This window comes from Brassica rapa, chromosome A03, assembly GCF_000309985.2.
Source record: "Brassica rapa cultivar Chiifu-401-42 chromosome A03, CAAS_Brap_v3.01, whole genome shotgun sequence".
NCBI classification, from domain to species: domain Eukaryota; kingdom Viridiplantae; phylum Streptophyta; class Magnoliopsida; order Brassicales; family Brassicaceae; genus Brassica; species Brassica rapa.
Window position 1 is genome coordinate 17,443,195 of NC_024797.2, and position 16,237 is coordinate 17,459,431.

At 36.7% G+C, this 16,237-nt stretch overlaps 2 protein-coding genes and 1 pseudogene across 3 annotated transcripts; 1 reads left to right on the forward strand and 2 right to left on the reverse strand.

The window, feature by feature from the left end:
* Positions 1-842: 842 nt before the first annotated feature.
* Positions 843-7,971, reverse strand: LOC103859453 (annotated as a pseudogene).
* On the forward strand, positions 7,929-10,184 carry LOC103859454 (nudix hydrolase 16, mitochondrial). 2 transcript variants are annotated; one of them, XM_009136991.3, is made up of 4 exons: positions 7,929-8,719; positions 9,400-9,496; positions 9,571-9,654; positions 9,715-10,184. In XM_009136991.3, the coding sequence occupies exons 1-4, from the start codon at positions 8,649-8,651 to the stop codon at positions 10,000-10,002; spliced, it is 540 nt and encodes a 179-aa protein (XP_009135239.1). In that variant the 5' UTR covers positions 7,929-8,648; the 3' UTR covers positions 10,003-10,184. The 2 variants fall into 2 exon arrangements, with proteins under 2 accessions (XP_009135239.1, XP_009135240.1); XM_009136992.3 differs by having other exon boundaries at positions 7,935-8,719; positions 9,730-10,184.
* Positions 10,185-11,148: 964 nt separating this feature from the next.
* LOC103859455 (DNA damage-repair/toleration protein DRT100) lies at positions 11,149-12,558 on the reverse strand. Its single transcript, XM_009136993.3, has one exon. The coding sequence runs from the start codon at positions 12,474-12,476 to the stop codon at positions 11,358-11,360; it is 1,119 nt and encodes a 372-aa protein (XP_009135241.1). The 5' UTR covers positions 12,477-12,558; the 3' UTR covers positions 11,149-11,357.
* Positions 12,559-16,237: the final 3,679 nt, after the last annotated feature.

A 16,237-nucleotide genomic window follows, 5' to 3' on the forward strand; every position in this document is an offset into this window, starting at 1 on the left:
ATCCAATAACTATTATAAAAATGTTTTCAATATATATAATAAAAATACAATACAAAACTCAATTTCAAATACCAACTTAAATTATGGTTTTTATATTTCACATTAAATTTTAAAATATAATATATGTGATTATCTATATGATTGTACGTATAAAATATTATTCATTATAAGAACACTTATTTGATGGTACATATAAAATACGATTAGTTATATGATAACACATATTTTGTAACCTATGATGTATATATATATATATAGTGATTAGGGGTGGGCGTTCGGGTTCGTTCTCGGGTCTTTTTTAGATTTCGTGTTCAATTCAGATTTTTGAGGATTTGGTTCGGATTTGGATAACCAATTTAAATAGGTTTGGTTTAAACATTTGGATAGAGAATTAATAATTATTTAAGTATTTTTGGAGTTTTGAGTATTTTTAACTATTTAAGATATTTACGTTTAATTATTTGTATATATTTTCAAGCATTTATGTGAACTTAAAAGTATCATATATATTCTGGATGTTTTTATATATATTAAATCTAAAAATAATTAATATATATAAGTATATAAATCTATTTTGGATACCCAAAATACTTCGGTTCGGATTGAATTATGTTTCAGTTCTTTAAATACCAAAATTTTGAATAATTCAGATATTTAATCAATTCCAGTTTGGATTTACTACTACTTATTCGGATTGGGATCGTTTTGATTCTTCGAATTCGAGTTTTTTGTCCAACTCTAAATAGTGACATAAAAAGCAAATAGCATCATATTTTTTAAAAAAATACACCCGCACGTCCGTGCGGGTCAAAATCTAGTAACAATTTTAAAGGCAAAAACATTCGACACCCAAAGGCCAATAAGCCTATCTATCTCTACTTCTCTACACAACACAAACCCCTCTTGTCCTGACTATACAAAAGCAGAGCTCCAAGAAAACAAAAATTTCTGGAGCTGCAGCTTCTGTTCATGATTTTGTTAATAATACACAACTTCAGTTTGTTAGGCAAAAAAAAATGACTACGGCAGTTATCAGAAGCTCAGTGTCTCTCTATGTTCGCCATTTCCGCAGAAAAAGGAGAAGGCGGATAAATCATATGATCACATTCCAGTTGATCCGTTAAACCAACAGCTTTCTTCAGATCTTAACCAAAACCAGATCTCAGCCAAAGTGATGTCAGATGAACCCACCAGACTCTGTCACACAAAGAAGACATAATCTGATCTAATCTGATCTCACTTGCAGATTCCCCCCTTGCTACTTTCACTGACGAGTCCACTATCATGAAATGTCTTTCACTTTCACTAAATTCTCTTCTTCTTTTTTAGCAGCAGAGTGGTGCTAAAAGTTGCCCTCTAAGATTTTTTCTTTTTTTAAACAGAGGAACTTACCGAAGCCAGATATAATAAACTTAACTTGCGAGAACCCCAAGTTTAAAGCTCGTTCGATAGCTGGAGTATACCACACATCTGCAGGTATGGATTCTCCAGCAATTTCTCATTATTGCTCTGCACAAAACAAGAATACTATTATACATGGCACAAAACAAGAGAAAAAAACTCATTGATATCTGAGGTTCTATGACACCACACCCTGAATTATTACAGTAGCTTTTACCTGCTGAGCCTTAAAGACAAGCTTCTGAAGCATGTTTTGGTATTTCTCTGGTTCCTCCGTCATCATCCTCTGAAATAACCGAAACTTTAACCAGTGAGCAAACGTGAACCAGTTGAAAGCTTATTTTTCTTCCGATGTATGTATGTTTTTCCAAATCAAAATGGTGAATTTGAGAAATTTTCTTGCCTTTAGTAGAAATGCTGAAGAGTAATACGCCACCCTTGAGTCAGTATCATCCAGGAGTTCCCTATACAGATAAACATAAGTTTGTAAATGCTATGAAACATGCACAGATAAATCAACTTGGACTGGAAGTATGGAAGAGTCAACTGAATCACCTGAAGAACTCCTCTCCACCAACTTCTTGAAAAGCAACTGTATCTGCCGTACATTTACCGATCAGAAGTAATAGCAGGGTGGCTCGAATATCAGAGGTTGCCCCTGGGATATTCCCTCTTCCTTTGCTTCCAACGGCGACACCAAGTGCAATGTTGTCAGTTGCTGCACCTGCTAGTTGAATCAAAGGCCAATAAAACAAAGCCGCTGGAACACCAGCAACCAGCTGCATAGGGACGATGGCTTGTCCACGCAGAAGCATTGCTGCCATTGACGCTGTCTCGCACGTTGAAACAGCTACATTGTTGTGCCGAGGCCTGGTGTCAGCATCATCCATACTCTCTTTATAGCTCTTACCATGGGATGTATCAAATTTGTTATTTCTATCAGACGAACTGGGGACTGCTTCCTCATCGGCAGACAAGACTTTCAAGCACAATTGCGAGAAAAGAATGTCACACATCTGCTTGGAAATAACAGAGAGAAGACAGAGATAAATTAAAACTTCATCTGGGTAAAATTATAGACGGACTACTTTGATGCCAGTTACGCAAAAATAGAACATATATGTAAGATAGAGATCAGCAAGCTATAGAGTGGCCTTTGATATGAAAATTGACAAAGCAAAGGAAAAGAGCAAGCAAAAGGATTCAAAGAATATGTACCTTTAAGATATTAAGCCGGTCAGTTTCATTTATTTGTGCCATCAAAGACAAAGCGCTGCTCATTATGTCTATAACTGCATTTGCTTTCTCTAGTCGTGTGTCTTTCTGATCCTGACTAGCACTTCCACCAGTTGTTCGCTGTGTCTCATTCTCATCTAGTAAAAACTTGGAACGCATAAGAAGCCTCTCCAGAATGAACAGGAAACCCCATCTGATAACACTGTTCTTTGACTTCAAGAGTCCACAAAGGAGATGTACGGAAACAGGTATATCAGAAGTAATTAAAGAGTCGGAAGCACCACAACTGGCAATCTTTTGCTGCAGGTCTTTTATGCTCAGCCATATCCATTTTGACGATTTGTGGCTCTTTCTGAATGAAGAAGAGAGTGCAAAGTAGCCCAAGCTAGATTCACTGACATGCTTATATCATTTCTTAACTCTTGAATGGTTTCCATGTACTTGGACGACTTGGTTATCTGTCTGAGATGCAGAAACTCTTTGTCCAAGTGAGTAAATGAAGCTACTATTGTGTCAATTTTTTCTGTTATATTTGCCAAAAGCTGCAAGTAGGAAGAAAAAAGGGAGTTAGAAAAAAAGAGCTGTGACTGGCAAACAATATAAACCACGACTCTTTGTCAGACACTATTAAAAATATTGCAAGACACTCTAACAAGAACAAACCTACCTGGTTCAGACGTTCGCTGTTGCTAAACCCAGACAATGAAGCAGCAATTGATCTTCGCAGGATTTCCCCTATGCCTTCAACACCAAGCTTAACAGAAATGTAGAAAGCTTCAGGTGCATCAGCAAGAGCAAGCCGAACAGCCAAAGGTTGAATCTCATCATCAGTGTACTCTGAAAGACCAGCAGCTAAGCATGCCTCATTAATTTGATGCAGAACATAGTCAAATAAAACCGAGTAGAGATTTCTTCTTTCCCCTCTAGTGGTTGCCAAAGAGTACTGTATCAAAAGATGAGTCCCTTAATCTAACAGAAAATAATTGGGGCTCAAACTATCTATTTGAATGGTTTCTGAGAAAGGTCATCAGTTCAACTAGTATATCTTCGCAGTACCTTATAGAAAATGAACTCCACGCCACCAATCAGATCGACCTGTTCTATAAGAAAACTTGAGGCACTTGACGTTGCTTTGATAGAACCATCTAGCTCTGGAGATCGATAAAACATATTTGTCATGATACAAATAAGCTTGGAATGAACAACTTCTGACCAAGAATTCCTTTTGCTAGTTCCCAGAAGAGCTTTAATAACCTGGCTCACGGAAAATAACTGGCTCGTCAGAAAGTACAGGTTAGCAAGAAAGCCAATTTAATGGTAGCATACCGCGGAAAAGAGAAATAATAAATGTCTAAGAAACAAATAAAATGAGAGATCCAAATGAGAGTAGGAAGGCAATGACAGCAGAAGGAAAAGATAATATTCAGCCGCATAGGCCTAACATACCCTTATGTCAAGACCATTTAGCTGCTTTCTCCTTATTTTGCCTCTATCACAGACAAAATATAGCAAGCAGCTGAGAGCAGATGCCCAAACGGATTCTTCCTTTTCCTCAACCTACGAAAACAATTTTGAAGGTATAAAATCCAAAACAAATCTTTTTTTTGACGTCAAACAGAGAAGAAAAAAAGGCGTAAGATACCTGAACTAGGACAAGGAGTATTTCAAATAAGATTTTTAATATCCAAGACTCGAAGTTCTCAATAGCTGAAGAAGTGCTTGACATCTTAGGCAAGTCTCTCGTTCTTGTCCCTTGAAGCAGTAGCCTATTTTCATTGTCGATAAATGTTTCTTGGGCGTATTCTTCCTCAATGGTTGAAGCATTAACACTTATCTTTGGCTCCAACAATTGTGCATGAACTCCTAAATTAAGAATTAAATCAAATACACGAATCCTACAAGCTGCATTTATGGAGCAAAGCATTTCCTGAAATAAATTTGCATGCATGGCTAGAACTGTTAGTAAGCAGTTTAAATATCACAATATTGTATCTGAATCGAAATCACACCTCGAGCATGGACAGAGTAAGAGGAGCAGCAATTCTAGCGTCCAAGACATACCTAAAAAGATAGGGTTTTCAAAACGGAGTACCATAAGCTTGCAATTATAAAAGGGAGGAAAGGATTACTAGAAATCTTAATGGGACTACACAACTAGGTTGGCGGTAGCGTACATGTCAATAACAAGCTTTATCAGGACGCTCACAGCCACATCCATCGACGTCTTCCCAGCCTTGCTATTCAATTGGGGTGATACGGTCATTGGATTTGAAGGGGTGGATGATGCCTCTGACCAAACAGCGGCGATCACCTCACCTACCTCGGCAGGGTTTAGGCGCAGTGGTTGTTGTTCACTACAAAATCGTGCAGGGAACGAGAGTTATTTGTTGTAATATAGGTGAGAGCTAAAATTTGCTTCAGAAACATGCTTTCCATGCAGGTATTTTCTTTTCATTCACAACAGTTATTTACTCAGACGGCGTGATCCACCATGCACATACACAATAGTGGACGAGTCACTCTCAAACCACTTAAGTCACAGAGAAATAAGATATACTGATCGTAAAGAGTTTATTCAACTACAGATCTTTGTCAGTCGCTTACCAATTCAAACCTTAGAGGTAAGTATCAGGTATTATCGTAGAGGTAAGTAAACCTTATTACATGACATAACCTTATTACTTATCAAGGAAGACTTCAACAAAAATTAAATAAGTGGCATCAAGTAAATGAAGAAAGAAGACCCAAAGATTATATAAACATTCCATTTTTACCTGTAATGACGATACTGAAAAAGTGGTCTAGCACGTGGACGAAATGTGCTCACTGTGGAATCATCCCTGCAGATCATGCAAATCTTCAATCTAAAAACACACTAACTTTCAAAACAGAGTTTATGCTTTAATAAGATTTTTTTCCAAAACATCATGCTCGTTAGGTCCAATCATGCAAAAGTGCAAGCCCTGAAAATATATATATATATATAAATTGTAAATAGCACCATTTATGTGATTCTTTCGAAACTATCCGGAAATGCCGTTATGTTATAAGCTTTTTGTCATCAAAGGGAGGTTTTTGATATCAATAGCATGCTGGTTTCCAAAAAGTGACATTTCAGTAAGTTCCCTTAATTTATGAAAATAAAATAGAATCCCTATTATTTGCCTGTACTGCATTATCAGAATTAATAGATGGCATCTGCTCAAGAGGAAAGAACTATAATTTCTTGAAATCTAGGAGTACCGTTTCTAGGCGCCTATAAAGAAAGTCGTGTAAAAGCTTGCAAGGCAAAAAATGCCAGTATAATCCCAAGTCCTCACTTTGCAAATTACTACAGAAAAAGACACAATAGAATACATACCAGATCTGCTGAGGGCTAGCCCTAGTGCGTTTGGTAGCTGTTATCGCTCTCAAGTGAGAGCGAGCTGAAACTGAATTTGTTATCATCGTGACTGAAGCTGGCTGCAGGAGCTGTTCTAAGTAAGGCATTTCTGTGGTACCAAAATATTTCCAGTGTTGGCCCTTCATTTTAGCTTCCATATCTCCAACGAGTAGGCCGGCAGCACCAACTTCCAAAAGATTACAATTGTTCATGTCTTGGAGATTCACAGGGCGTTCACTAACCATGCAAAGAGTATACATTTAGTGACGCCAAGTAATAAAGCCATGCAACGAGGAAGTGCTTGTGATATTAAGTATATCTCTACTAAGATACACGAATTTATAGTCAAGAAATAAAGCAAAAGTGCGTTTGAACATTTATAAGAACAGGATCATGTAGGACGTACCTTTCAGAAGAAGCTGACGATAACTGAAGCTCCCCAACCCAACGCCACGTCAGTAAGTCTGATGATATGTATTCAATGTCTTCTAGAGCATTAAATTCTTCTACATTTGACAGGTTTGAAACAGACAGATCTGCAGCATCCTTTTTCTGTGGAGACTCTGCGGCAGCAGGACTTAACTGAGAATCGAATGATTTGCTCAACAAAGAGGAAAGAGATGGCAATAACTTTCTTGACGCAAGAGTAGCTCCCGCAAATGCTGCAGGTTGAAAGGAACGCCTGGGGATATGTAGTGCCACAAGGGAACGCACATAATGCAATGACTTCACCAAAGCTCCAGAAGCAAAGCTGGACACTGGTAAAGGAGAAGCACCCAATGGTGCTGATAAAACAGGCAATGATTTTTGCTTCAAGCTAGCTTCGCACTCAGCAATCAGGTTCACGCAAAATCTATCGACCTGCAGTAGTGTCTCCTCACTAGGTTTATATCTGTAGCGTAGGAACAACAAGGGGTTACTATAATGTAAACATATAATCAACGGAAAACACTGGACGACCTGAATATATATTACAGACAACCGTCATTATAATCTCTAGGTTTGAACTTTGAACAACTATTATGTCCCCTTTCATATTCAAATGATCTACTAAATAATTAACCAGCCGTAGGAATCCCCATAAACAGAACACAAAAATGGAAATAGTGAGTAAGATGAGCTGAGGAGCTTTAATAAACAAAAGAGATACTATTTCAAAGAAGCAAATGAAATTAACCAAGTTATTGGACTAGACTATAATACCTTAAGAGATACCGTTTTAGTAATGCCACACACCTCGTCACCACAGCTGGACTGTAAAACATAAATTGAACATTAGCAATTAATATTTAAGACCATCATAATTGAGAAAAAATTAGATTATCGCAATCTGCATCCTAGCTGCATAAAGGTTCTACTCAGTATAGGTTCCTCAGGTACTTTACAATTCAACCTAGGTGGATGATATACCTATGCAGAGAGGTTGCCAACTCTACTTCCCCACACACTTTTATCTTAGACATCTGTTCAATTACCTGCGATCTCTCTCTGCAATAGTATGCTCTAAGAGCATGTTGTAGGTCAGGTCCGTCGTGGCAGCGGCTGCTAAATAATCCTGCAATCACACACGTGATTACGTGAATCTCCATAAAGGGCTCTAAATCATTAACTGCAAATGCCAACACCACACGCAAAAGAAACGCGACTGCTATCTTGTTTAACGGCTTCGTATACTCAATTGATCTCTTTACACATCAAAAATGGAAATACTATCTAATTTCGCAGTAAGGAGTTACACTACACACCCGGAGATTTCTAAGAGATTCAGACGGTGGCATGGAAGGGATCGCGCCATGGTGAGAGGTAGTCGGAGGAGAGGAGGACGAGAGGCAATCCGCCACGGCGCGGCGCAGCGGCTCAGGCGGCCTCTTGGAGGAAGAAGATCTGAGGTGGGAGCCGGTAACACCGAGCTGCAGCAAGCGGGAGCTTCCGGGGCTAAAAGTGGTTGACATCAATCAAATTCAAATCTCGACGCCACTCGAGAAGTGAAGACTTTTTCTTCCGATTCGGTTACGTTTGCTCTCTGGCTAACGTCTTCTTCTTCAGATGAGCTCTCAAGCTCTTTCGTTTTTGATTTCCGTGGTGTTTTTGCAATTTGGTCCCTTTAATTTAAACATTTTCTAGATTCAGTATCATATATGTTTTTTCTTACATATTAATCCATTGAATATATCAGTGGGCCCATTACGAAATAAAAAGTATGGGCCCAATAAACCACGTGACTTGATGCCGATCCGATCTTCGCGCTCTCGGTTTGCTTCTTCCACCCTCACAGTGGCCCGATTAATACTACTACATTTTTTCTGCGCTCTTTCGTAAACAAATCTGCCATTGTTGACCCAAAAAAGAAATAAAAATTCCAAATCTGTGTTCAGTCGTCGTTGATACAAATCTATAAGCGGGGAGAGACTATTCCAAACCCTGGATCTAACCCCAGCCGTCAGATTCAGATCAAATGGGGAGATCTCTTCTGAACCGTTGGAATCTAGGGAGACAGCAATGGTGGAGGTAGAAGAGTCGCATTTGTAGGGGATAATATACAGAAGAGTCGTGAAATATTATTCTCTCATCTTGATGGCCACTTTTCTCTAGCTATATTTTTCTTTTTGTTATTACGGTGGTGGTGGTGATGTGTGATTTGGTCGCGCGTACGGGTCGGCTCCAGCAACGTTACGCTGATGGCTCGCGTCTTGTAGCCGGGTACTGTGTTTTTTTTAAATCCACCTTTGGTTCCTTTTATTACATATAGCCTATGTGTTGTGTCTCTTTGGAGTTCATACTTTGGTCCGTAGTCTTGTCTGAATTTTGATTTGAGAGGATCATGCATTGATTCTAACAAGCAGATTAGATAATATAGGAAGGAGAGCTTTTTTTTTTATGTTCGTATGTTGTGTCTCTTTGGAGTTCATGCTTTGGTCAGTATCCTGGTCTGAATCTCGATTTGATAGGAATCATGCATTGGTTTTAACAAGCAGACAATATAGGAAGAAGAGATGTGTTAGCCATTGTTGTGGTCGTATGTTATGTTTCTTTGGAGAGTTCATGCTTTTGGTCTGTATCCTGGTCTTTGAGAGGATTCATGCGTTACAGTTAACAAGCAGACAATATAGGTTAGCCTTTGTTACGTACGTATGTCGTGTCTCTTTGGAGTTTCATGTCAGCTTAGGTCTGTATCCTGGTCTGAATCTTCATTTGAGAGGATCATGCATTGGTTTTAACAAGCAGACAAAATAGGAAGGAGAGATGTGCAATAGGATTGTTGTAGTGCTGACATGCGTTAGCCTTTGTTTTGGTTGTTATGTTCTTTAGTCTAGTCTTAGTTGCATGAAATACAGAGATGGTGTACCTTGCTTAACAAGTTAAATGGCATGCTTTTGTAGGTGTATTCCGTTTAGGTATCTAAACTCTGAATCTGGGAAAGTGGTTCATGTTTTGATGATCAGCTCATCTAGTGGACCTGGACTTTTGTTTCCCAAGGTATAAAAAGAAACGTCATTTCTTTTTGCATTGTGTTCTGTTTGAAACAGAGTAACATAAGTTGATTCATGTAGGGAGGGTGGGAGAATGATGAGACAGTCAGGGAGGCTGCTGTGAGGGAAGCAGTGGAAGAAGCAGGCGTCCGTGGGATTTTAATGGTAAAGACCCTTTTGAGCGCTTAGTTACTATTAGCAGCTTGTTACTGAACGTCTAGAAAGGTTACTTTTTTGAAGGACTTCTTGGGAGATTATGAGTTCAAAAGCAAAACACACCAAGACGAGTGTAGCCCAGAAGGTTTATGTAAAGCGGCAATGTACGCCTTGTATGTGAAGGAAGAGCTAGAGACGTGGCCGGAACAGAAGACTAGAACAAGGACATGGCTGACGATCGAAGAAGCTGTAGAGAATTGCAGGCACGCGTGGATGAAGGATGCATTGGTTGAAGGGTTCTGTAAATGGCTTAAGGAGAAGATGAGCAAAGGGGAGGAGATAGCAGGTTATGATTGATGTTAAGTGTGCATAAAACTCTTAAGTCGGTTTCTTTCCTTTCGATTTTGTTTTCTTACTCTTTTTAATCAGTATGCATGGAGAATCTTGAGACTGAAACATACGAGTTTCAAAGTTTTAAAAGTTCAATTATTTTCCTGCTTATCATTTTTTAATAAGAAAAGAAAGACAGCTAATAACAATAGTGTTTACTATTCGTTGATATTAACCTTTGTTTCAATGCTACTGTTACATGATTCAAATAATTGAATTTTGTTATAATGTTTCACTAGAGCTTGATCCGCGCACCCGCGCAGGTGTTAGTTTTTTTTATAAATAAATATTTATTTGTATAAGTGATAATATATATTTTAAAATTTACCCGTTTAATTTTTTTTAATATGACATTTCTAAACACAATAATTCTATAGTTTATATTGAGTAGTTTTATTTTATCATGTAAACTCTTAGTTATATCATCTATTTATTTAGAATATGACATGTAAAGTCACACAAATGTATTTTTATTTTTTATGGATCAAAATTTTATGATTATATATAATAAAATTGTTGTATAAACTGTTTTTATGGATCACAATTTTATGATTATGTATAATAAAAATTTTGTATACTATTTATTATGTATAATGTATGTAATTATGAAATGTATATATGGAATTAATTATTTTCAAACACACATATGTATAATAAAAAAAAAAAGACAAAGAATATTAAAATTTAGGTTTATTAATTATTGTTGCCATGATTTTTTAGTTAGAATTTGATTTTGGAAATACATTAATTGAAGAGAAAAGACAAAAATCCTAAAAGATAGTTAATTAATAACTTCAGTGGCATGATATTGTAAATATATTGGAAAACTAAGGGACAATCTAATTTTGTACTCCTGTTTTAATAGATTAGATATTGTTGATATGAATTAAATATGATATTACTTGAAGTTAGCTGGATACATCTAGTGTGGTCTTGGAGTTCTAATGTAATTGGATATATTCTCAGAGCTTACAGTAATAAAAACATTTTTTGTAAAATAATTTGAATTCTTCTGGCATTTCTTTAGTTGTTTACATACTTTAAAAACAACAAAATAACTTTAGTTGAAGATTAAAGTATAAGGATTCTGATAGCTTCATGCTAACGCTGTAATATTTTTGAAAAGATATATATATATTTCTAAAACATTTAAGATCTATAACATTGCTTTTACATTTTACATACACCAGGACACAGACTAGGTGTATAAAGCTTATAATTCAAAGAAAAACAAAGCAAGCGAAGAATATAAACAAACTGGGATACGACGAACAAGAGCGACAGGAGACTTGATTAAACCCATCACATCCCTTATTTATTACTTAACATGTCTTCATCAAAGGGCCACCGCACAAACACTCGTTGTCACTAAACGACGACGCTTCAAGGTGATCAAAAGGGGAGCCCATTGGAATCGGCCCACAAAGCCTGTTATGGCTAATATCGAGATGGCCCACAAACTTTGCGGACGAGAGCGAATCAGGGATCCGACCCGATAGATTATTGTGTGACAAATCAAGCGACATGAAATACGTTGTAGACCCGAAAACATCCGGTATGGATCCTTCCAACGCGTTCCGGCTCAGATTCAAAACACCAAAACCGGAATTGCTGAGGATTGAACCGGGTATTGGACCGGTTAACGAGTTGCTATCGAGATTCAAAACAGAGAGCACCTTCATGCTACCCATCCACTCAGGTATCGGACCTTCGATATGGTTCCTGGATAGATCCAGATCCGCTAATCGTTTCATACCCGAGATCGACCCGGGAATCGACCCGGCGAGTTCGTTACGCCCCAGCAACGCCCTGCTCAACATCTTCAACGATCCGAAATCCGCCGGAATCTCGCCGGAAATTCCGTTTTCCGTTAGCTCGAGATGCTTTAACTCGGCGAGTGACGTCAGCGACGGAGGTATCTCGCCGGACATCCGATTCTCCGCGAGGTTTAGAACGGCGAGTTTGGTGAGTTTACCGATTTCCGCCGGAATCTCTCCAGTGATCTTGTTCCCGGCGAGGTCGATGACACGGAGCGAGGCTAATGAGGTTATGCACGTCGGAATCTCGCCGGAGATTCCTTTCCAGTCAGCGAGAACGAAGGAACTCAATGCGGTTAAGTCACAAACCGCCGGGTCAATCGAACCGGTCATATAACCGGACCGGCCAGCTTTTTGAAAAATCGCGTCTTCGGATTCGCCGCGTAGAGAAATATCCGTGACCCGACCCGAATCAGGATCGCAGCTGATACCGTACCATCCTTTGCAGCAGTCAGTGTTTTCGGACCAGGTGTTGAAGATTCCGAGGTTGGGCTCGTTAAGTGACGACTTGAAAGCATTGAGAGCCGTCTGATCTTTAGGGGAGCAACAGTGGACGATGGAGATGAGGGAGATGAAAACGACGGCGAGTAATGAGCTAAACGGCGATGGCAACAGCTTTGTCATTTTTGAAATAAATGTTTAGTAGTGAAGAGAGCGGTGTGGATTATATAGAAATGCTGAGGCAAGAAAAGAGAGACATTGCATGTGCATGGGTATCATGGGCATGTGCATGTTACTAGTTACTATTATCGCTCTATATATTATCTTCTACGAATTGTATTTTTATGCCATTCGTTTACTGTATTATCCATAAAGAGGAGGATCATGTGGGTGTGTCAGTTTTTTTACTTTCTTTAATACTCCAACATTGATCTCGTGAAAATAGGTTCATATATATTTGTAATTCTTCAGTTTTATAATATTCAAGTTGACATTATTAAAATCGAAACTATAATTACAGTTAAAAGAATATAAAGCGAAATATAACTTCATTTAGTTTAGTTATGTTGTTAACATTACAACCACCCAGAGATCTTGATATTTTTACATGCTAAATGGCGTGTATAATACTAGTAAATACAAATACAACTAAGAACATGCATTGAGTTTCCATGTAATACATCTTCATTTATATCTCACGAGGTCATTTGTCATATTACAGAGCAATCATGTTGATTGCTCAAATACCGTAACTCCAAAACTTCACATCAGTAAAGCATTATATGACTAGTTATGAATAATAATTTACCAATAATTAGCGACAACATTCAATAAACCAAAGATATGGTTGGTCCTCCATAAATACTTTTACATGTGACTCATGGGGTCCTCCAGAAGAAGCATTTAAGCATCTCCTCCTCTGTCCAAATCTCTTATCTTTTTTTGTTTGATTTTTTTATAATATCTTAGGCCATAATATTATCAAACTTTGTTGCATTTTATCGAATTAGATTTGATATTAGTATTTTACTTGTAGTTTTTATAACTATTTCACATATAACCTTGATGACAGAACACTAGTACTATTTATAATCAAAATTATCAGAGCTTTTCCAGCATTTATGACCTAGATCTCGTAATTTGCGTTGTCTTGGTTAGGACATGATTCAACGCCCATCACATGCCAAGGGGTCAAGATCCATTCAGATGGAACTGTCTTCTTATTTTTTATGTATTGGTTTATTTATTTTATACTCCCTCCGCAGCACTAGATCATTTTACACGCTCAAACTTCATTTTCTTCTTGCATCATTTCCCTAATTTAAGGTTAGTCGTCTCAACTTGAATGAAATACACATAACTTTGACATATGTATTTTCATATACTGTATATATATATATATATATATTAATATGTTTTCGAAAAATCCTAGTACATAAAGTGTATGTAGTGTGTGTCTTTTCGCGAATAGTATCTGGACTCGAATTCAGTGGAATGCAAGTGTGTAAAGATAGATCATAACCTTTTTCTTAGTTTTCATTTTCATTTAGATCTGTATGATATTTTATTTTTGTAATTTTCTCAATGTCTTATACTCTTTATACTATTATTGTTTAAATTTTCTAACTGTTGCTCGGAATAAGTTTTAAACTGCAACTGTTTTCAATTATACTTCAAGAGTTATTTAACTTTTGACTGACAAGATCTTTTGAATTCTCAGGCCTTGAAAAGCAATGCTATTTTGTCTTTAGCATAAAAGACGAAGTAAGAACAGTATCTTGTCTCTAATGTATCATTGACATGTTAGTTTAGGTTCATGTTGATACATTGTAAACACACAACTTAAGCAAAGATGGTAGATGATGCATCCAGTAGTAAAAATCTACCCAACAAGTGACATCTCTTATCATAATAAACTCACTTTGCCGAAAGACGTATAGATTTGTGTCTTCAACTCTTCATTTTTATTGTTTTTGATGAATAAAAACAGATTTAAAATGACTCCTAAAGCAGCTGCTTGATGTTTAAGGTCAGGACCCGCCTGCTTCGTTTCCAATATTTAGTCAGCACTTCTAAGAGTATGTTTTATTTATCTACAGTGACAATTGAGAACTTATATTGTTTTGCTTCATTATGGATGTGTTTTAAAAAGAGTGAATTGGCTGAAAATACAAGGAGAATATAGTAATTAGGAAAATACCCTATACAAAAAAATTGTGGGGTTTTAAAAGTGATAGTAGCAGCCGAAATGACAAAACTAACATTTTCTTAATAATATCGAGATATGCATTGCACCGGTAATAGAAGGTTGGAAGCAAAAAGGGTTTTGATCTCTAATTGGTTGAATTGGTAATGATTAACCTATGTTATTTCCCCAGCTTCTACGTGAGGCTGGCTACAAAATGGAACTGGCCAATTGGAGGGTTATCGTTTCTGACAACAAAGGCTGCATGGGGAGAAGAATCTAATCTCTCCAATCTTTTTTAATTTAGATTTATCTTTTTAATTCCAAGAAAAAAAAATATTTATTTTCTTTCTTCGTCAAAAGTCTAAGGAAAATAAAAGCATCATTATGTGAATTACAAGATATTTTGGATTAACATCTTCTCAGCCATTCCTCTACTTCACCTCATTTCTCTGTTATGTTCCAAAGTTCAAGCCCCAAATCATAGTTGTTACGGAGAACTCCCACCCTCCCCACTTTTACGACTGCTTTCACCGGCGTGAGCATGATTCAATCTTGTCTTTTTCTATCTCTGTGAGTTACATTCTTAAAAACTATTTTAGAAGCCTCACCTAATAACTTAGAGATAAAGAATTGGTATTATGTTTATGAGAACAGTATCTTTAAAAGAAAATTCATGAGAACAGTAAGTGCTACTACTACAGTTTATTTGGTTTAAGAGTAGATGCTATGACTTCCTAAGATATCATGGCATTAGGAAATCTTCTGTTCTTGTACGTTGAATCTTTTCAAACTAGTTCATCAAGAAAATGCAATTTGTGATTGATTTTTGATGTGTTAGATAGCATCACCACATAGTCAAGTAAAGAGTGTGTCTTCCGTGGCAGTTATTGTTGGCTCAAAGGTGATAACAAAGGAAGTGCCAGATGCAACCACTTATGGAACTGCAATGGAAGATATTGAATCCAACCCAATTAAGATTCCTAAAGTGATTTGTATTTGTATATTAAAATTTTAGTTATCTTGTTAATCATAATTTTGGCCGTGAAAGTCTTCTACATATTTCTTGTAATATAATAAAGATTGTAACCAATTTAAGATTCGTTGTTAGATTGCTAACAAATTTAGTAGCATAAAGATCCAATGTTAAATGTATATTTGAATTATTTTGTGAGATTCATCTTTAGCGTACTAGCATATCTAATATTAATAACGTTATAACAGTTTGGTCATATTTCTACATGTATCTTTGGATTAAATTTTGAGTTTCGTTGCTAGTGGCTAACATATTTATTAATATTTAACAAATTTATTTATTCATTTGCTGTCAATCATGAATATGTGTACAATGCAATATTTTATTCAAGATTAGTAGCAAATCTCATATATAATGTTGTTAGTAAGAAAATAATATATCACTAGGAAACAATTTATCTGATGTTTTGCTAATTTTAATGTTAGACTGCCAACATTTTTAATACTTAGTCAATGTTAGACGTCTAACCATTCTTACCACCAGGCTAATATTATTTTTAGCGGAGCTCTGATTGTGGTACCCGGTTAACAACATTTTCTAGTATTTTATTTTGTTTTGGTGAATCTAATATTATGTTTAACAAAGACACATAAAGCTTTATCTGCTAACATTTTAATATCTAATAACAAGTATTTTAGCAGCAACATGTAATGTTTAGTTGTTACAATCTAAATAGATTATTTTTTTCATCTTAAATAAACTGAGTCATTGTTGGTAATACTC

Coding starts and splice junctions, on each gene's coding strand:
- LOC103859454 (XM_009136991.3), top strand. CDS start 8,649: ATGTGTGATTTGGTCGCGCGTACGGGTCGGCTCCAGCAACGTTACGCT. Junction 8,720..9,399: donor GGCTCGCGTCTTGTAGCCGG/GTACTGTGTTTT, acceptor ATGCTTTTGTAG/GTGTATTCCGTTTAGGTATC. Junction 9,655..9,714: donor GCGTCCGTGGGATTTTAATG/GTAAAGACCCTT, acceptor ACGTCTAGAAAG/GTTACTTTTTTGAAGGACTT.
- LOC103859455 (XM_009136993.3), bottom strand. CDS start 12,476: ATGACAAAGCTGTTGCCATCGCCGTTTAGCTCATTACTCGCCGTCGTT.